This window comes from Pantherophis guttatus, chromosome 1 (assembly GCF_059756535.1).
Source record: "Pantherophis guttatus breed Tessera chromosome 1, ASM5975653v1, whole genome shotgun sequence".
NCBI lineage: Eukaryota > Metazoa > Chordata > Lepidosauria > Squamata > Colubridae > Pantherophis > Pantherophis guttatus.
The window spans coordinates 47,774,599-47,796,795 of record NC_142063.1 but is presented as its reverse complement, the minus strand read 5'-3'; the positions used below and the strand labels follow the sequence as shown (position 1 = coordinate 47,796,795).

General features: G+C 37.6%; 1 protein-coding gene across 8 annotated transcripts in view; it reads left to right on the top strand.

Annotated features, from left to right (window-relative positions):
* The window catches only part of SPATA7 (spermatogenesis associated 7), a 40,251-nt gene that overhangs the window by 6,850 nt on the left and 11,204 nt on the right, over positions 1–22,197 (top strand). For 4 of the 8 annotated variants that reach the window (XM_034418281.3, XM_034418279.3, XM_087873149.1 and 1 more), the window contains 4 exons: positions 4,472–4,519; positions 6,521–6,654; positions 18,636–19,120; positions 21,035–21,101. In XM_034418281.3, the coding sequence (XP_034274172.2) occupies positions 4,472–4,519; positions 6,521–6,654; positions 18,636–19,120; positions 21,035–21,101 (734 nt within the window). Of the gene's footprint in view, positions 1–1,769; positions 2,706–4,471; positions 4,520–6,520; positions 6,655–18,635; positions 19,121–21,034; positions 21,102–22,197 lie in introns of those variants that run through there. The other 4 variants (XM_034418280.3, XM_087873146.1, XM_034418283.3 and 1 more) reach the window with 3 other exon arrangements.

The window sequence follows — 22,197 nt, the reverse complement described above, 5'->3', positions numbered from 1 at the left end:
ATTTGTTGTCCAAAACTTTATAGCTCTGTGTTTTCTCCTGAATTGTTGAGAGGTTGGTAGCATACAAGTTTAATTTATTGTTGTGGTTATGATTATAATTTCCACACCTTTTTGTGGAGGCAGTATTTCTTTTATCTATATTTAAAAAAAAAACATTGGGATTAATGGATATCATTTAGAAGTTGGAAAAATGCCAATTTCTTTATTTATCAGCACTCTAATGATTGCATTTCTAATTTAATCAGAAATATTGATGAATCTTGAGTACATGCTATTTTCTCACTAAAAATTCAACAGACATAAAAGCTAAAGATAGGGAGTATACCACCCAATACTAATGAAAGTTTGAAGGTTTCAGATAATAATTATATAAAATGATTATTTCATAATATGCCACTTCCTGGGTCATTGATCAGATATTTATTCTCCGAAGTGGTGGTGTATCCTTATTAATATTTCGCAGAGAGGTCTTTTCATCTCTTTTAATAAAGAGATTACAGAATAAGACAAAAGTAATATTTTGTCTTAGAGGTCTATTCAGAACTAAATTTCCTTGAGTTCAGTGAGGCTTTTCCCCCTGGTCAGTAGATATGTGTTCTAACCTTGTAAGAGTTAACTGAATAAATTGGTGGCTGTCACAAGAGGGTGCATCAAGGTACTGGACCGAAGAATACATAAAATGTTTCATACATAAAATTATTTTCTATGGTCCATGGCCACACTGAAATATGTATGTTTAAGGTGTTTGGAGCTATGCTAAGAACAAAATGGCACAGAAGAGTCAAAGAACCTGTAACAAGTACATTTTATTGTAGAAAACCTAATAAGCTATGTATCAGATTTAAGTAGTCTTTATAGCAAACCAGTGTCTTGCATCTGTTTCCTTTGCCTATTCTATGTAAAGGATTAGAAGTATTTCTCTTTTAGGCAAAACATAAAGAGTTTTCATTTTTTCTTTGTTTGGATAGTACTCAGATCTGATATCATATTTTTTACTTTTTTACTTTTGTCCGAATGAGAGTAAACTTTCTCACAGGGACTATTGGAGTAGGGGTAGTTTGGTAGGTTATGTCCCTCTTTGGCATCAGCAATGGCTTATTGAGAGAAGAGAAGGGACCAGGCGGTTATGCCAAGTTGACAACTGCTGAGGAGAGAGTGAGAGATTACACAGAGCATCCTTACCCTACTTGTTTTAATATAGTATATTTTGCAAGCCACTCAGAGTCTTCTGGAGTGAACTGCTATATTAAAATATCATTATCATCTCATCTGTTTTATTTGAATTAGAACAACCCAAACATTCTGGATTATATTTTGATTGAATCATGAGTGACCCAACATGGTTCGATAGATGTTTTGCAATGTAATGGATTGTTTTGGGTTCAAAACAAAATACTGTATTTTCTATTTTATTATCATCCCTTGACCCACTATTCTTCTTAAAGTAGCTTTTTAAGACAAGTATTTGCTAATGAGGTTGTTTTATGTCTGGAAAAGCAGTTTAAATTACAAATATGTAAATGGGATCCCATTTTTTCTGTGCAACAGGACATTTATTTTTCTAATGGATGAAGTATCCAAGATATTTTGAGATAATTTATGTTTACAAGGTAATACTCCACATTGAATTAGATATGTCAGATAGGAAAATGAGCTATATTGAAGAAGAAAAGGCAAATATGTAATTTGATCAGAATAGCTTTCTTTGTTCTACAGAGACGTGGAATATCATTATAAACCAAGTACTTTGCCTATGGCCCTATGCACTCATTAAATTATATTGATACTTGATAATTCCAGGCTGAAATTTGCCTGGAAATTGTAGCATTTACTTACTACTTTTAAATAAGCCATTTCTGTCAGCACCCAAGTTTATTTAGTTGAATATATTAGTAAGCAAAAGATCAGTGGAGTTAAGAGGAAAATACATTCAGGGCACTATTGATCCACAGGAAGTCAGTTGGGGGCTACAGATGATAACGGCAGAGTTAGAAACCCCAGTGGCATAGCTGTTTTTGTCTAAGCTTCCACTTCAGTTCATTATTTCCTCTTACACCATCGTTACAGTTCACAAGCAGAACTAAAGCATTCAGAGAGCTAAATTATGCTGAAGTCTGCATGAAATCAGGACATTTCCAACTCCTGATACCTAATGATGCTATAATAGAACTGCAAGTGATGGTTCTGGGAAAAGACAGATAGGAGTTAGGCCAAACTAGACTTGTGGAGAAGGCCTGTACCTCATCTCTTCTTCTGATGGCTGCTGCTTGAGGTGGTTAAGGAAAGGAATGTGTTCAGTAAATAAGATAGGATTTATATTCTCTGTCTCTTTGCTTGCATGGATGCTGATGTCTTGGCAGGAAAGTACCGGTAACCAGATGGCAGTTAATCTCTTCCTCTCTAACATTAGAGGCCTGACTGTTTTAATTTGAAATTGGGCCAGGTGATCAGGAAGCCTTATTACCAATACTAAAAGATCTAGGGGCCTTACAGTAACTAATGAAAGCTTGGCAGAGATGGTCTTTGGACATAATTATATTTTAAAAACTATTAAATATTTTCTAAGACTGAGTTCCTAAGATTAGTTCAGATGAAACCCAGAGTTGATAGGTCTAACTAACATGTTACTGATCCAGATGACAGCTCAGTATGCTATTTTTACTTTCTCCAGTATACATGTTTTCTCCAGTTTAAGCTCTCCTAAGGTGAGAAAAGTCATAAAATTATATGTTATTATGGAATATACAGAGTGTTAGATGAAAATCAGAAGTTTTACCTGAAGGCAGATAATAGCCTATATTCAAGATACCATGGCAGTCTTGCATTGTTAGCCTCTATAAAAATACAGAATAAAATAGATTTTGTCCTTTATATGTCAGAAAATTGAAAAAAATATTTTTCAAATTTCAGCATATTAACATTTCTGGATGTTTTCCTTCCTATTTTCCTTCCTGACCATAGTGTAGCATTATGTCTCTGGGGTCCTTGGGTGCTCTCTGAGCTTGGTTGTTTTCTTACAGATGTTTCATTAACTCACTAGGTAACATACCATAATCATTGCTTAACAAGGACCCCATAGTTCAACCCTGAGTTACAAATATTTTCTTCTATCACTATTATATCTGCAGGATACTATTGATTGATTGAGTCGCAGACTTTATATAGCCATTCATCTCACCCATCTCACAGGAATTTACTCTGGTTCCCAGACTTGATGGCATAACCAGGTCTTGAAGAATTTCTGGAACATTAAAAGAAAGTTTTTTAATGCATTAAAAGCATTATGTCTGGGTGGGAAGAAGGTGCCATAAGACAGGTGCCATAGCAGAGAAGACCCACTAGGATCTGCCAAATGTAAATCCCTGGCAGATGGCATCTGCAACATGCCTTCTCTGCCAGATCTAATGAGCTGGGCTGATATAATTAGACACAGGCAGTCCCCCAGATAACCCAGTCCCATGTCATGAAGGCCTTTAAAGGTTGAAACCAGCACTTTGCATTGGCCCCGAAAACAAACTGGCAATCAATGCAGATCGCAGAGCAGTGGTTTAATATAACAGGTCTTAGGAGCACATATAACTGCCTGCACGGCTGCATTATGCACTAGCTGAAACTTCTAAATAATTCTTGAAGGGCAGCCGCGTGCAAAGTGGATTACAGTAGTACAGAATGGAGGTGACTAGGGCATGAATGAATGTGAGCCAAGCCTCCCCATCCAGGATTGGGCACAACTGATGCACAGTCTAGAGTTGTGCAAAGACCCTCTTAACCATGACTATTACTTCTCCTCAAGCAAGAGTCATGAATTGAGGAGCACCACAAATTACACTTTGGGTCTGTTTGGGCAGTGTGATTCCATCAAGCACTAAAGATGGCATAGTCTTAGAAACAGTAGGCCCAAAAATTCATCTCTAAGGTCCTACATGGCTCATTATTTGAAATACTTCCTTCTCTGGAATTCATTTATTGTCTGATCATATTTTATATTGATTATCTATTTATAGGTCCTCTCCTTGTAGGATTGACATCTGACAGGGCCTTGGAAGTGGGTTTTACCAATGCTGTCCCTGTTCTCTTTCCCAGTGGAGCTTTTGTTTATTTCATTCTTTCTGAGTTTCAGGAAACTTGTAACAACTTTTGTCTTCGAGTTGGCACAGGAAAAGGAGTTTTATAATATGCAAATGTATTGTGTGTGGATTATTTATATGGGTTTGGAGGTTTTTTTTTTTAAAAAAAACAATTTATTAGCGTTCTGTAGCCTCAGGAATGAGTAGCATACAAGTACAGTAGGAAAGTAGATAGCTATATAAGTAGGTAGTTAATAAAATAAGAATATATTAAAAGCATGGACAAGCTGTTAAGAGCTTCAATTATAAGAAGTTTCATTTCGTAGATACATATTGATAGCTCATATCAAGCAGTCTATTGTGACAAATTACTTTTTTATTCAGTTTGTGTTATTTATTTTCAGCTGCTATAGACTGTTCATTACCAAAAAGCAGATTAAACAGCATAAAATGTAAGTATTTTCTTTGTTTTGTTAATAATTTTAAAAAGCATATCATGAAAATTATATTTCATACCATTATTCATTATTTCCTCTCACTTCTTCTCATCCTCAAATTTTTATGAAATGTGCAGCAGTCTATTATTTCTGGTGAATGCTGTTTATCAGTGGATAAACACAATAAGCCATGACAGATGCCTTAAATATCACAGTTCAATATCCTGAACTGTGATACTTCAATTCAGCATGGTTCAAACTCTGTCTAGTAAGAGTATGCTATGCTATGCTATGCTATGCTATGCTATGCTATGCTATGCTATGCTATGCTATGCTATGCTATGCTATGGCAGGCCTTGGCTGGCATTTTTCCGGACAAAATGGAGCTCCATTTAGGCCTGCACAGGCTTCACCTGACACTGCAGAGGCCTAAACAGAGTGTCAGAGGGACAGGCCCACCCCTCTGGACCTCCATTTTGGCCTGCAATGTGCCAGGCGAGGTGTATGCAGGACTAAATGGAGCGTCGGAGGGGCACATGCAGCTGAGAGGCTGGAGAAGAGAGTTTATTAGATCTTTGCATGGTAAGTGACCAAGCACAGCAGGTTGGGTGGAGGGGGGGAAGCAATTGTGGGGAACATGAGGTATTTCAGTGAGTTGGGGAGGCCTTGGGTGGTCTTAAGCAGGTGGCCTGTTCCATCACTAGGACCCCCCACCATGGCCTTCCCTACCCTGAAATACCTCATGTGCACTTAACAAGCCACACATTTGATTAGCGAATGAATGGGCAAAAGGCGGGAATGATCACATTCAAGTCTGAGATTTACTCTCACAAATCCTCGAATTATGAATGGAATGGACAGGCTCCATTACATTCGTAATTCAAGGACTACCTATATTGTAAAGATAGGAAAGCTAGGATGGAAAGGCAAAATTAAAGATTGAGATTGAGGAAACATGTTGAGGAAATACCTCTATAAATTAAATCTTCACAAGCAGATTAATTGCATCCTAGTGTACTAAAGAAATCCATTATAGTCTGGCTGAACCTTTGTATTATTGAGATCCTGATTAAAATGCCAGCTGACTGGAGGAAAGAAAATGTACTTTTCTTCAAGAAAAGAACAATGAGGCTTGATGTTATGGAAAGATCAATATTATTTTCTCAGCATTTAATTTGCTGTCTAAGAACTTAGCTTTTTATTTTATGTATATCTATTTTAATATGTATTTTTCTTTTCTTATTTATTTTACTTTGTAGTCCCCCCCCCCCCCGGTGGTTAATAAAGGGCAATAAAATTATTTTAAGATGTGATACTGGAAGATCCAGGAAATAACAGATTGATCAGTCTAACATTGCTAACTGGGAAAATTCTGGAGCAGATCATGTTTATTAAATTCGTAGATGTTACAACACTGAGTGGATATTGCCTAGGAAATAGAAAGAAAATTCAAAACAATCTGGATAGGTTGGAGAAATGTTGGACAAATGTGCTGCAAATAACTGTAAATTAACAAAAACAGGAAATGAAGCAGAACAAATTCTGCCTTCTCCGAAATATGTACCACATTCTGATGCCAAGTCATACAAAGTTGGTTGACTTCTCTTACCTTATCTTATCATCTTATCTTATTTGTATCGTTATAGAAAAGCAGTAGAAAAACTGATATGGAAAAGCAGTCAGGCATTCTCATTGTGACTAATCTCTAATTTACTAATTTTAATTCAAATTTAAATTGATGGTCTTACTTTGTATTTGGGCCATTAAATAGAATAAAATTATGTTGATTTATCATAATATAGACCTTTTTATATATGCATTTATGAATAAGATAGTATATCAAATTACAGAACATTGTCAAGTTTCTCATCATCTCATATCTATTGTTACTAAAAAAAATGACAGTTGAAAACCATTTCTACCTTTGTCTACACAAACATAGCAATCCTTTTTTTTTTAATAAAAAAATCCCTTTAATCCTAGTATTTTAACCTTGGCTAATATTTTTCTCTTAAGTTTCAGATCAGCAACGAAGAGAGAAATTGAAGATAGAGGTAGAAAAATGTGAGAAGGAGATGATTTCATCTCAACAGGTATCCCGATCAAGTTCCAGGGAGAGTAGAAGACTGCTGTCTGCTACCTATAGAAAAGTAGGTATATTTATTCTCTTGTTCCTTTTTATTTATTTATTTATTTATTTATTTATTTATTTATTTATTTATTTATCGAATTTCTATACCGCCCTACTCCCGAAGGACTCAGGGCGGTGTACAGCCATGAAATAAAACACATAAATATACAAAATTTAAAATCGAATAAAAATGAATTAAATAAATTTGGCTGAATTAATACCCATAATTTAAAATACCCCTAATTTTAAAATACATTAAAAATTTAAAATTTACATTTAAAAGGGAGAAGATTTAGGCGAGGCCCGCTTGATGAAATAAAAGCGTCTTCAACTCGCGGCGGAAGGTGCGCAGATCCGGGATCCTCCGTATCTCTGGGGGGAGCTCATTCCAGATCGTCGGTGCCCCCACAGAGAAAGCTCTCCCCCTAGGGGCCGACAGCCGACATTGTTTGGCCGACAGCACCTGGAGGAGCCCTTCTCTGTGGGAGCGTACTGGTCGGTGGGAGGCTGTTGGTGGTAGTAGGCGGTCCCGTAGATAACCAGGTCCTAAGCCATGGAGTGCTTTAAAGGTGGTAACCAGCACCTTGAAGCGCACCCGGAAGACCACCGGGAGCCAGTGCAGCTCGCGCAGGAGAGGTGTTACGTGGGAGCTCCATGTTGCTCCCATAACCACCCGCGCGGCCGCACTCTGCGCCAGTTGGAGCCTCCGGGTGCACCTCAAGGGGAGCCCCATGTAGAGAGCATTACAATAGTCCAGACGAGAGGTGACGAGGGCATGAGTGACTGTGCGTAACGAGTCCCGATCCAGAAAGGGACGCAACTGGCGAATCAGGCGAACCTGATGAAAAATCCTCCCGGTCACGGCCGTCAAGTGCTCTTCTAAAGACAGCCGTGAATCCAGGAGGACGCCCAAGTTACGAGCCCTTTCCGTGGGGGTCAATGATTCGCCCCCAATAGCCAGCGATGGCACCAGCTGACTATATCGGGACGTCAGAAATCACAGCCACTCGGTCTTGGATGGGTTGAGCCTGAGCCCGTTTCTCCCCATCCAGATCGTACGGCCTCCAGGCACTGGGACATCACTTCAAGGGCATCGTTGGGGTGATCCGGGGTGGAGATGTACAGCTGAGTGTCGTCAGCGTACAGATGGTACTTCACCCCGAAACCACGGATGATCTCGCCCAGCGGCTTTACATAAATGTTGAACAGGAGGGGCGAGAGAACCGATCCCTGCGGCACCCCACATATAAGGGGCCTCGGGGTCGATCTCTGCCCCCCTGTCAACACAGACTGCGACCGGTCAGAGAGAAAGGAGGAGAACCACCGTAAAACGGTGCCTCCCACCCCCAACCCTTCCAGCCGGTGCAGCATGATACCATGGTCGATGGTATCAAAAGCCGCTGAGAGATCTAACAGGACCAGGACAGAGGAACAACCCCTGTCCCAAGCCCTCCAGAGATCATCAACCAACGCGACCAATGCCGTTTCCGTGCTGTACCCAGGTCTGAAGCCCGACTGGAACGGATCTAGATACGACGCTTCATCCAGGTACAGGGGTAGCTGTCGCGCAACCACACTCTCAACAACCTTCGCAACGAAGCAAAGGTTGGAGACTGGACAATAGTTAGCCAATACTGCCGGGTCCAGGGAAGGCTTCTTGAGGAGAGGCCTTACCACCGCCTCTTTCAGGGCGGCGGGGAAGACACCCTCACCCAACGAAGCATTTATAATCCCCTGGAGCCAGCCTCGCGTCACCTCCCGGGAAGCCAGCACTAACCAGGAGGGACACGGGTCCAACAAACATGTGGTCGCGTTCAATCTACCCAGAATCCTGTCCACGTCATCTGGGGTCACAGGATCAAACTCATCCCAGATAACAGTCTCAAGACCTGTCTCCATCACCCTCTCTGGATGATCTCTTTTTCACTATTAATACTGGAAGATTCCTTCCAGATTTTAGTATTGTTTTATAGCAGTATTCTACTAAATAAATTACAGTCACCAAAATATATTTTACTAAATACCAGTACTTCCTTTTAAGGATAAGCCATATAGTTTTTATTTTATTCCTATGATTTTAATTTGTGCTGAATAGAACAAAATTCTCCAGTGCTGTTTCTCTCATTTTCCAGTTTTAGATTTGTTCTGGATTTCCCCTATATCAACTTGTAAATTGGGAGGGGGGGGAGTGTAAATGTTCTATACAATTTTATACAAGATTCACGCCTGTTTACAAGATATTTCACCTTTATTTAATTCTACTTCTGCTATCTTTTTCATCTGCTGGAGGGGAGAATAATAATTAAAAGGTTTTACAGACTGCAACTAGAGTTTGTTCTATATGATTTTCTCCTTACCATTCATCTGCTTCAGAATGAGAAAGCTGAAATTTAATCCATCCTTCCATTTTTGTCTAGCATCAGTAAGGAATATCCTACACACACACACACACTCAAAATTTTAAATCACGTGTGATAACTCTCTAGCAAAATAAGCCTATAATGCCTGTTTTCAATTTACCTGCATTTAGAGATAGGCTTGCTATAAATACCTATAATCCTTGAATTAGAAGCTGGCCCTGCCGCTTCTACTGCTGTCATCTGACCTTTGCCTTCTCCCTCCTCCTGTTGACAAGGCATGCCAAACTGCCTTGCATAGGGCCACTCTCGCAATGCTTCAGAAAGTTTGAGAAATTACACTGCAGTATCATGAGAATGGCTTGTGCAGTTTGGAGAACAGCATGAGCAGTCTCAGGAAGGTGTCCTGACATAGCCAGTATCTGCTTTTCAGGGCAGCAAGTGCAGAAGGGTGAGTGAAGCATAGGGCAGCAAGGATGGCAGGGCAAGCAGAGTTCAGCAGAGGCTTTGAGCTATGGTGTGGGGCTTGAGACTGAACTCTATGGTAGCAATGCTGGGGCTGAAGTAGAGGTCTGGGAGTGTTAGCATCTGGCTGAGGCTGCTGAACTTCCCTGGTCTCTATTTCAGCCTCAGTGCCACTACCGTTGCTGATGAGTGTCACTATGCAGGGTGGCCAAAAGAGAGAGATGGAGGGGAGATAGGCAAGTGGGAGGGAGTTGACACCTCTTCTCGTTGTAAGTGCAGGTGGGCTGCCAAGCATATCACTGTGGAGGTGCTGCAGTGGCCATAATTTCTGGGATCAGGTATAAGTACCATTCATTCAGCACCCCCTTAACTTGGAATGGTGACTGAACAAACCGTTGAAATTTGAGAACTACTTGCACATGATTGCTACTTATTGTAATCTGAAACAAAAAAAGAAATAGCTTTCTTTTATTTGTGTCCTAATTTTTGTAAATATTATGTACTTCATCCTTTCTCCAATCTGTTTCCTCTAAAATGTGCTGAAATTCCATCTTCCAAATTTCTCCGTCAGTATTATTAAATCTTAAAATTATGGTCCTAAGTATAACTTGGTTGGAGAAGACAGGTTTAGATTATAAATGAAAGTTAGTTGTTTATATTCATGTATCTTCCCAGCTATATAGAAAAAGAAAGAAATTGAATGGAGAAATAAATTGCTCAAATAGACCAGTTGTTGACTAGCACTGCATAGAATAGCACTAGTTAGGAGAATGATCTCTAATAGACAGCTAGAATATTATTTGCGTAGCAGAAACAGGGAGAGTACTGTAAATGAGGGGATTCATTTTCATTTTAAAATATGCATAACAGCATATTTGGCTTCAAGCTGCTATATAATGTTGATCATTAGTTGGCCAATTCTTGCATGACTGCTTGGTAGCTGACAGTTCATGATAAGTTTCCCAGATAATCACCCTATTTAGAAAAGTTATTCATGACTGGTGGTGATGGGTAATACAATATGCTGTTGTTTTTGCTTTGTTTTGTTATATTTTGAAATAAAAGGAAGAAATGTCAAGTTAAATATCTGAGACTCATTTGGTTACCATTATTGTCATTCATCAAAGTTTTTGTCATTTCGGATTGTTGAATAAAATCACTACTGATTTTATCATGCTAATGTAGGATTTGCAATATGTATCTATTGGTGAAACTTTTTTTCAAAATTTTAAAAGGAATATGCCAGGTAAGACCAAACCTAACAGAAAATGGCTTTCAAATCATAGCTGTCAAACATTATCCTGGTTCTGATTGTCTCTAAATGCTAATCAGTTATCTCCTATAATATGGATAATTGGCCCATAGTATCATCCAACAGGATGTATTCATCCTGTTGGATAGAAAAGCTAACAAGTTGTGCTCCTTCTCTTCGGTGGTAAACTTATTGGTAATGGAGAATAGGATTATTAGACTTAGTCTCAACTCTTCTTTTTAAGATATGTGATTGATGTTCTTATGAATAGCCCAATTGCTCTAGAGCTGCAACTGGCCCAAGTTACACTCTGCAATGGCAATGTTGAGGATCCCTAATCTGGAAATACTCTATTGTCAAATCAATAAGGGAGAATATTTGTACTCAGAGTTGAAGGGCCCTTCTATTGTCAAACTTGGTGCATGATGCCATGATATGTATCCTGTTTCCCCGAACATAAGATATCCCCTGATAATAAGCCCAATCGGGCTTTTGAGCACATGCAGTAAATAAGGCTCCACCCGAAAATAAGCCCTCCCTGAAAATATTTAAACACAGAGCTGGAAATAAGACAGCAAAAGGAGCCCCATCTTGCTCCACACATCCCAAAATAATAAGGCCTCCTCGAAAATAAGGCCAAGTGCTTATTTCGGGGTTCAAAAAAATATAAGACAGGGTCTTATTTTCAGGGAAACACAGTATGGAGAAATAAATAAATTCAAATAACTTTATTGTGGTCATTAACAAGCGGAAAGAAAGAAGACAATGGTTTTCAAGAACATCCAGAACATTCAAAAATAAGAGGAGCAATACATAGAAAATGGAAAAAGCTTCTATGCTAAAAACCTTTGTTCTTGTTAGTTAAAACTAACGTAAGAGTAGTAAATAGTTTTATTGTGGTCATTTACCAGTGCAGGAGAATTGGTGTTCAAACATCCAAAACTAAACTGTATTAAAGTAATAGAAAAGGTACATACAAACAAAGAATTTAAGCTAAAAGACAATATTAAATCAAAAAATGCTAAGAAGATAGCTCAGGCTTCATACAAATCACAAAAGAGATAAGAAATTAAAATTAGCAAACCTGTCTATAGTAATTTTAAAATAGCAACATCAGGGGTGAAATCTAAAATTTGTTACTACCGGTACTGTGGGCGTGGCTTGGTGGGGAGGATAATGTGATTGGGTGGGCGTGGCCAACTTTTTTTTTTTTTTACTTTTAAAAGCATTTTTTCTACAACCTCTTCGGCCAAAGAGGTTGCAGAAAAAATGCTTTTAGAAGCCTCTGACGATCCCAGCTGAGCCGCATGATCATCAGAGGCTTTTTTTTTTTTTTTTTTACTTTTAAAAGCATTTTTTCGGCTGAAGAGGTTATAGAAAAAATGCTTTTAAAAGTAAAAAAAAACAGCCTCTGATGATCTCGCGGCTCAGCTGGGCATGGGGGGGGCACAAGGATTTTTACTACCGGTTCTCCGAACTACCCGCTGCCATCGCTACTGGATCGAGCGATCTGGTCCGAACCGGGAGCATTTCACCCCTGAGCAACATAAAATACAAATTTTAAAAATGGTAGATAAATCAATAACATTATTCCAAAGGAATTTGTGGATTATAAACTTATATTACAAATCCCTTTTGAACCCGAGAATACAATAAAATATCTGACATGACATGTATGCACCAAAGCATAAAAAAAAGAAGTTAAAAAGCTACTAGCAGTTAATGCAGAGCTTGAACCATTTTGGGCTGTCTCAGACAGGTTCAGTTGCTCTTAATTATGCCTTGCCTGGTTTTGCTTGCTGCTATAAAAAACCTGACAATCTTAAACGTTATTTCAGGATTGATGTCCATTACCGGAAAGTAGAGATTGCTAATATTGTTGATTGGGGAAAGTCAGGAGTGGGGAAATGAAAGCATTTTCAGGTTCTATATAAAACAGGCAATGCAGAAGAACATGTTGGATAGTTTTGACTTGTCCTGAGTCTTGGGGACATAATAGATATATCTTTCACCCAGAAGTGCTGAAGGGAAAACATGACATTGAACTGAGATCCAGGTCCTTCCTGATTCAGGATGTTAAGCTATGTGAGATACAAGCTGGTGCCAGAGTGTGCATCTGGCTATTTGCCATAGAAAGCTGATCAATATATCTAAGCCACCTTTAGGTCTACCTCTATCTTTCCCAGCTACAGCATTAGGAAGTAAGCTTTATATCCACTAAGTGCCCAATCAGTTGGAAGCCAGGTTTTTTACAACAAGCTGATGATGAATATAGTTATGAAACATATGAAGTTGTAGGAGATGCAAGAGGAGAATTCTAGCTCTCTTAGGGACTACTATGATGTATCTTCTACCTTTGTAATGCAGCACTTGAAGTTGAAGGTTCACTCTCTTCTGGATCATCCATAAGGGGCTTCTGAGTGTCTGATGATCCCTTTATTATGATTTCATGACTAACAAATTCATCAAATTCTGAGAGTGGTAATGTGTGAATAGTAAGTAGATTGATCAGGTTGTCAGTCTCTTTTTAAATTGAAAATAAAATCTGAAGTATAATCTAAATAGGTGGTATGGTATTTCATTTTTTTTTTCTTGACAAGCTTGTTTGGATAATAGAATCCAAATTAGAGTCAATATCAGAGGTGAAAGAAATTCTTGCCTTTGAGGAATATAGTTCTTTGAGGAATACCGTACTTCAATTCTAATGATTTCAGCCCACAGGGGTAATTTCCTCTTCTTGGAACTGCATTAAACAAGTAAGTGGAGCAGTTACATTCTCCTCTCCGTTGTAGTCAGTTAGAGCCAGCTGAGGGATAAAAGATGTTGGTGAGGAGGCTTGTTGTTTTAAAATCCAGAATCTGTTCTGAAGATCTATTAACGGAGCATAAAATGAGCCATTGGGGGAAAGAAAAAGATGGTTGCATTCTCCTTAAATTGAAGCACTAGTTTCTGTATTATCCTGTTTCGGCAGAAGGCTGTAGCCTTCAGCAAGTGAGAAGCGTGTGACTGAATCACGGGCTGGACTGGAATGTCTTTAAATATTCTAGAAGGGAAACTGCTGTATTTCTGCCACCTTAAAAAAAATCTGTACATTATATATCTTAAGAAAAAGAAGGCAGATTCTTTTAAACCCTTTGCCTATGAAACTAGGCAAAAAGTGAGATGTATCCAGCTCTCTATGCTTGGGGTGATAGCATAGGCTTGCTTAACAGATTTGTTACAGCTTTCTGATGTGTAAGATTCCTAGCAGACAGACTATTTAAAGAGATTGATTGTAGAGCTTGAAATGATCTCTGAAAAGTGATTTTTGTTTGGTCTTTCCTTTCTATTCCTTCCAGTATTTCATGGCTGATGGCAACTAGAACTTTAAAAACTCTTTGTTGGGTGATACAGAGGTGGGCAACCTCCTTTTGAGAAGTAGAATCTTCCTTTCTCATGGTAATAAACTTGTTCTTCATTAAAAGGTACTTACAACTTTGTGAGTATCATAGTGTGGTAGGAAAGAGACTTTTTTTTTTTGTTGGTTTCCTTTTCCTTTTTTTTTTTTATTTGCACTGTTGAATACTTACTGGGCTATTTCTCAATTTGGTGGCATAGGTAGTCGTCAACATATGACTACAATTGAGCCCAAAATTAATGTTCCTAAGTGAGACATTTGTTAAGTTTTGCTCCATTAGGTCCCAGTTGTTAAGTGAATCATTGCAGTTATTAAGTTAGTAACATGGTTGTTAAGTGAATCTGGCTTCCCCATTGACTTTGCTTATTAGAAGGTCGCAAAAGGTGAGCCTTGGACACTGCAACCATCATAATTGTGAACCAGTTGCCGTGCATCCAAATTTTGATCATGTAACCAAGGGGATACTGCAGTTGTCATAAGTATGAAAAATGGTCAAAAGTCACTTTTTTCAGCACCACTATAACTTTTAACGGTCACTAAACAAACTGTTGTAAATTGAGGACTACCTGTATTTCTGTGTAATGTAATCTGTGTTAATTCTTCCTTGATTTGGCTTTTTCTTCCTTTGTAGCGATATCTAATTTTCACCTGTAATGCCAAGAACCTTTTCACCAGAAAAAGGCAGTCAGTATTTTCATATGGGATAGACAAAAGAAATTAAATTGCAAGATGGGTGGCCAAGTTTCCTTATTGTGTCAAAATTCATGAATGCCAAGTCAGGAGCTATGGAGTGTGTTTCTGCCATGATTGATGGTAGAGCTTGTCTCTTCAGAAGCAGGTCTGGCCAATGCTTTCTCCAGTTCTTGTTCTTATAAAAGTCTTCCAATATATATTACTACCAACAATTCAGAGCTAGTCAGCTTTTTTATTAGATATGTTGTTATTACAGTACACACCTTTGTCGTTCTCCTCCAGCTCAGACCTAGAAATTGAAGAAAGACGTTTGTAGTGATCTTTTGTTCATATTCAGTGACAGAACCAAAAATAGTCCATATACCTATGGAAGGTATAGATTTTATTACTTAGTAAAGCCTGCTTGTATCATACAAATACTGTAGTTGTTTATATTTTCCCTTATTATAAACTTTAATTTTAAGTTATTCTGTTATTTGATTTTCTATTAAATATTCCATTTTTAGCATCATTGAATTTGTCATTGAATTTCAATTTATTTCTTTTCCTTCCAGTATGCTCTCCTTTTAATAATTTGCTCACAATCATAAAATATATATACATTAATGCTGCAGAGTCCTATAGAAAATGAAATGTGGACTGCAGGAGTATTTTTCAAAAATGTTCATTGTGTTGTACATTATCTTTGAAAAACAAAAGCATTTTATTTTAAGTAGACAGCTGTTAAAATAGATAAGACAGAAAGAGATTACATTCGTCTTTATAAGGGCTGTTAATGATATTTTGGGTACTGGGACTATGAAATGGATCATAAAGAATAAAATATTGTAAAATAATTGCTACAATATATGGATGTGCTTTATAGCAGAGGTCTCCAAGCTTGGCCACTTTAAGACTTGTGAACTTCAACTCCCAGAATTCCCCAGCCAACATGTTGGTGGGGAATTCTGGGAGTTCAAGTCCACAAGTCTTAAAGTGGCCAAGCTTGGAGACCCCTGCTTTATAGAGTATTATGAACATGCAGTGGATGGAAATGTGTGATCTTAGGTTATGTCAATATTACTTCATTTCTTAATCATACATAGAGAAATATAGTTTTCTGGATCAACACTTCTGTAGTTTGATGCTGGCTTTTTCACCAAATATGTTTAACATTAACTACCATTTAGTTGAACTGATGTAATATGATAAACTGGGATTAATCTAAAATAGAAACAAAAGCTATCATCTTTTCTTTGTGGCTACACAAGAGAAAAGAAATGAGCAACTTAACCTTCTTATGACAATGTTTAGCATTATGTAACAACACTAACATTTGAGTCAAAATGCACAGATGTGCTACAGATTTAACTGAATTTTCCTGATGTTCGTATTTTGATTCCTGTCTTGAATTCTTAGGCATACTACAGGCAAACAATTTGCAATAATTAAAAAAAAAAAACCGTGTGTCCTTGGCATATTCTGATTCACCAAAATTAAATAGGTGTTACAAGATTCTTCAGTAACAGTAACAGAGTTGGAAGGGACCTTGGAGGTCATCTAGTCCAACCCCCTGCTCATCAGGAGACCTGTACTAGGGATTCGAACCGCCAAACTGCCGACCTTTCTGATCGACAAGCTCAGTGTCTTCAGTAAGACATACTGCATATATCTGTTATTATAATACTTATCTTTTAAAGTGATTTTTTATATATTTTATATTGTTGTTTTCCTATGTGATTTTATCTGTTTGTGGCATCACCCAGAGTTGCCTTTGGTGAGATGGGTGGCTATATCAATTTGATTAATAAATAAATAAATTTTGTGCAGACAGCAGTATTTTTCATGATTTTATTTCAGTGTTTCAGCAGAAAGTCAAAACTAAAAAGCTTTGCCATTTGTTTTGAGCTGTCAGGGTTATTTAATAGCACCTCCGCTGCTTTGGGAATTTGTGTGAAATACACATATACATGTGTATTGTTGAAGGTTAATTGTTCCATGTATATCTTTCTCCTGGTTCATACTCTGATATACATTATAAGCACTACAAAGAATCCCTGGGAATAGCAAAAGTGCCTTGTTCAGGTTTATTGCTTTGGAGAATTTATATGACTTTGTTTCCATTTCATAGTCTGTCAAAAGCTTCAAGTCTGCTGAGTTGCTAGTTTTATCTGCAGCCACCTTTTGTAATGCCTTTCCTCAGTGGCATGCTGGGTTGTAAATGAATACATAAAAATCAATGATGTCAAGGAAAAGAACTGCTAAAGAGTGGTTCTTGTATCTTTAACTTTATACGGCTTCTTACAGTGTTTTATTAACTGGCAATTGAATGTAATTTTTGGTTTTGCTTTAGAATAGCAATACAGCAGCTTAAAAAACAAATGCATAGAAAACTGGTTTTCAAGGATAGAAAATATGGAAATCTATAATGAATAGCATTGGCATATATTAGATTTAGTTACATTTTCTTTCGTCTCCGAGCTTTAATTTCTTTTGCTCATGACATCTCAGTCTTAATGCTTTGCATAACACTACATGGTTCAAAGAATAACTTAATAGCTATATTTCTGTGCAGAATTACTTTTTGCTTTATATGCTGCCTGGGTTAGTTATTCAGCAAGACAATGCTGACTTTATAATGCCCAGAGTACACGTAGTTTATAATCTTAAACTTTTTCCCCTTCTGATGAAAAAAATGGACTCTGAAGATGTTTTTAAAAACACAAAGAAAATATTGAAGAGAAATCAAAATTCAAAACACCCTTCTACTGGCTGTTTTGAATTTTGATTTCTCTTCAATATTTTCAATAGTTTCTTTGTGTTTTTAAAAATATCTTCCGAATCCATTTTCAAGGCTGAGTTAGACCAGAGGAAAATGTAATTGTACAGGTAGTCCTTGCTCAACATCCATTCATTCAGCAGTCATTTGAAGTTACAGCAGCAGAGAAAAATGAACCACTCCTCAAATTTATAACCATACAGTGCCCTCATGGTCACATGATAAAAATGTGAGGGAGGGCACCAGTGCATTTACAATTGGTCCCTGCTGCCGCCACCACTACAACTGCCCCTAGCTGACCTTTCTCTTGTGCCTGTCCTCAGTTCCATTGTCATGTTCTTGCTGTGGTGTACAGCTTTTTGATGCCATCCCCAGTGGACCTTCCTCCTCTGCAGGATAGATAGAGAAGCCATTTTATGAGTTTCTGTCTTTTTATTCATGGGCTGTAAGAGATTATTGGCCCTTGGTTGCAAATAAAAGAATACTTCCGCGCAATTCTATCTGGCTGTGCCTTTATCAAATCTGGAAGGAAATTCCACAACAGTTACAGTAGACCCCAGGCTGGTTGACAAATAAGGGCATAACCAACCAATGGAGAAACTTTATGGAAATTATGAAATAAAACAAACAGAAGATCAAGTGCTGTTTGCAAAAGCAGATATTTGAATAATTGAAACAATTATGGGGATAGCACAGAAACCAACTTGTCATTTTAATATTAATTCCATTGGTTTATACTGCTGTGTGACGGGTGCTTGGATGGGGTTTTTTTTCTTTTCACTGACGTTTTATTTCAGCAAAAAGGAAACGAAATACCGAGCTATATCCCAGGGCAAAAGAACAATCAACCTGGCAAGTCCAAAGCCCCCGAGGTAGAAAGTCTTTTGTCAGTTTGTGGGGCCAAAGGGAATGTCTCAGCCTAAACAGAGTCCAATCAATATCTCTGTATTTTTTTTATAAGCACTTCATTATGAGGCAAACAAATGGCAGAGAATAGTATTCATTTGGTATTTATTGTTTGTCTGCTTTTCATGAAAAGAGACCAATCAAATGGCCTGTGGTTTTTATGTCTTTCCAGCCCACCCCAACACAGGATTCATCAGAACCAGCCGACAAGGAACTCGTAAGGGCACCATGTGCACAGAAGTATGGGTCAGACCCCCTATCGACTCCAGAGAAGCAAAGCACAATCTTTCAAAGGAAAGAAAAAAATAACAAAAAAGTTGGTCCAAAAATCTCCAGCTTATCAATTGAAAGCTCAGATTCCAGCATTTCAAGCCTACAAAAATTACATTCTAGAGTTTCCTGCAGTTCTTCTGACACTACAGCAAGCAAGCATTCTTCAAAAGCCCAAACTCCCGACTCCAGAGCATGCAGTGGGGATCTCCTGGATAAGCATTCCCAACATTTTACCAATGGTCAGCAGCCGTTCACTCCAAGGACTTTAAAGTCGGACGCAAAATCCTTTCTTTCACAGTACAGATATTACACCCCAGCGAGACGGAAAGTAAGGGAGAATCTAAGGCAACAGATAGAAGCAGAAACACAAACTGAAATAAGCAGGTGAAGAACTTTCTTAAGGAAGTCGTATTATAGGCATTGCACGAACCTCCTCTGTGGTGCATTGAATTGCTGCTTCATGTTCATATTTAACAATGGAAAGCTTAACTTAATGGGTGGGCAGTAACGTGTGTGTGTGTGTGTGTGTGTGTGTGTAACATCGCTAAGTAGTAGATGGATGAAAAATGTCCTATAGTAGTACATCAAGACACTTCATCCTGTGACTATTACCACAGTATAAACATGTAAAATTAAAAATGAAGCAACAAACAATTAACAAAGATCTCATATTTGCTTCTTTTCATTCTTCTCTTTTTAAAAAAACACCCCTTTCGAATGACATAAGTCCACCTTCATGGAAAATTATATTTCCAAAGAGCCATTGTAGGTATTAGGAGCCCATGTGTCTGCTCATCACCTGTATTTTAGTTATTGTGCACAGCTTGTTGGTGTATTTTCATTTGCAGAGATGTCCCATTGTCATATTGTAGATTCATATCTATATGAATAATTTGATCCTGCTTAATTTTATTTTTCATAGAATATGCAGGGGTGATTGGGCTGGATGCTAAAATCTACAAATGGAAAAGCTTCCTCCATTTGCAAATGGAATCATGATTTCCATTGGGAATTTTCTGTAGGATGATGGCATCACCTCCAGGACTTATTCAGAGGATTCCCCAAAACTCTGGAATAGCAAGGGAAATGACATAGAAAAAGAGGAATTAATAATTAGGAGAAAATAGTTGTTCCATGCCCTCCAGCAAGTCTGTATCCAAGCATATTTATGAACTTTTTTATATTGCTTAATAAGGTTCTACCAGATTTATCTATTTTCTGACGTGGAAATACAGCAACGGTAGTAAGTTTTATTCCAGAGTAGTAAGCAGAAATTACTTGGCTCTGGCAAAAGGGGTTGGAGTGTTCATAATAAAAGAAACAGGATAATAAACTGAGACACAGATAATGTAATCTAATCAAAATCACTTTTGAATTTATGTTTAAAAGACATTTGAACCAAGCTCCTGAAAAATCAAGGCCAATATTGTTAGGACTGCCCTGATTCTTGTCTTGAAAGTCATATTTACAATTTTAATTGCAAGTAGTATATTTCAATTTGAATTTATTAGTATATGTACAGCTAAAGTTCAACAAAAAATTGGATTTGATACTAGAAGCTCCAACAGGAAGGTATCTATATTTTGTGTTGTGTACAGTATAGTGCCATAAATATTAACAGAATTATATTCATTAATACATGTAATTTAGGTGCCAAACACAGATCTCCCATATATTTTACTTCATTTCCATTTATATTAATAGAGGATATTAAAAGGCAGCACAGTTGCAAGACAGTAAGCATCTTATTCAAAGATATAAATAATACAGAATAGATGTCTTCTGCCTTAATTAAATCTCTTCCGAATATAATACTTATTTTTCTCATGCTAAAGGTTTATTAAGTGTTAACAATTCACTGTCTTCTTTAGAACTGGGATTCTATAGCAAATTAAGAGTCCCTTCATCACTGTATTTAATGCCAAGCAAGGAAATGATTGTGGCATGATTAGAAGACTTAGGCCTTTTGGGAATACTCTTAATTCAGAGGTGCCATAGTTAATCTATAGATATTATTAATATTCCACATCTTTTATATCTTTATCGCGGTTTCTTTATTAAAAAAGATTTATACAAGCAGATGGATTATCAGTTCCTTGTATAGTTTTCCTTCCCGTGGGCCATTTGTCTGCCACCTCATGAATAGCCACAAACAATGGGTATAGCATCTATAAGCATTAACACTCTGATCATCATTTTTTGAACCCAGATAGTAATATGCTCTGCCCCATAGATACTCAAAATAGTATATGAAGTATTGTTTCTGCAAAAATGACATAAGATCATTGTATTTTGTAGTTTTCAAGCCGAGCCTGAAGCAGCTGAAAAAAAGAATTTGCCTAGTTTTCAGACAATCACGAAGGAGGTAATTCAAATGATCTGTTTGTGTTTGTTTCTGCTCTAGTCACCAGGCCATTCATAAAAAGAAGTCTGTTGCTCTGGGTAATTGGTTACATTCAGTGGTGAAATCCAATTTTTTTTACTACCGGTTCTGTGGGCGTGGCTTGGTGGGTGTGGTGTGGTGTGGCTTGGTGGGCGTGGGTTGGTGGGTGTGGCAGGGGAAGGATACTGCAAAATCTCCATTGCCACCCCACTCCAGGGGAAAGATACTGCAAAATCCCCATTCCCTCCCTACTCCCGGGGGAAGGATATTGCAAAATCTCCATTCCCACCCCACTCTGGGGCCATCCAGAGGTGGTATTTGCTGGTTCTCCGAACTACTCAAAATTTCTGCTACCGATTCTCCCGAACCTGTCAGAACCTGCTGGATTTCACCCCTGGTTACATTCCATATTGAAAGTGGTTGCCCTGACCTACTAAAAGGTCTCATTTGTGGCTTGGATGTTTTTTTGGATTTGATGTTTTCTCTAGAAACACAATGGATGCTCTAGCAGAAGTGCCTTTTATTTCACTTTGGTTTGGTACATTAGTTTCAACCTTATTAAGATAAATTAATGTCATGCCTTTTCCTTTGCTAATTATTACAATGGAATTATATAACTAGAACCATAACTAGAACACTTCAATTGATGAAGAATGAGGCCACTTCAATTGTGGCAAAAGGATAAATCATTATACCCTCATAGTTTAACTTATTGTCCTTGGGTTTCCAGCTTAGTTCAGAGTGTTGTTTCTAATCTTTTAAATATTTAATAATCTGCCTATATGTTTATGTTTATCATTAGGATGTTGCTTGCTGGCTTTCTGTTAGGATTTATAGAATTTGCTGACTGTGTAACTAGGTCTTCTCAGCAGTGTTCCAGCAAGATTACATTTATCCAATTCTATTTTAATGAAAACATTTTAATGCACTTTTAGTTTAATAATATAGTAGTAATAGCCATGTTTACATTACTATTTTATATTCTTTTTTTTAATTTCCTGCATTTTTGTCTAAAAAAAGGTTTGCATAACAAGCTGGTCACCATGTTAAAAACAAATAGATGTGTTAAATTGAATTC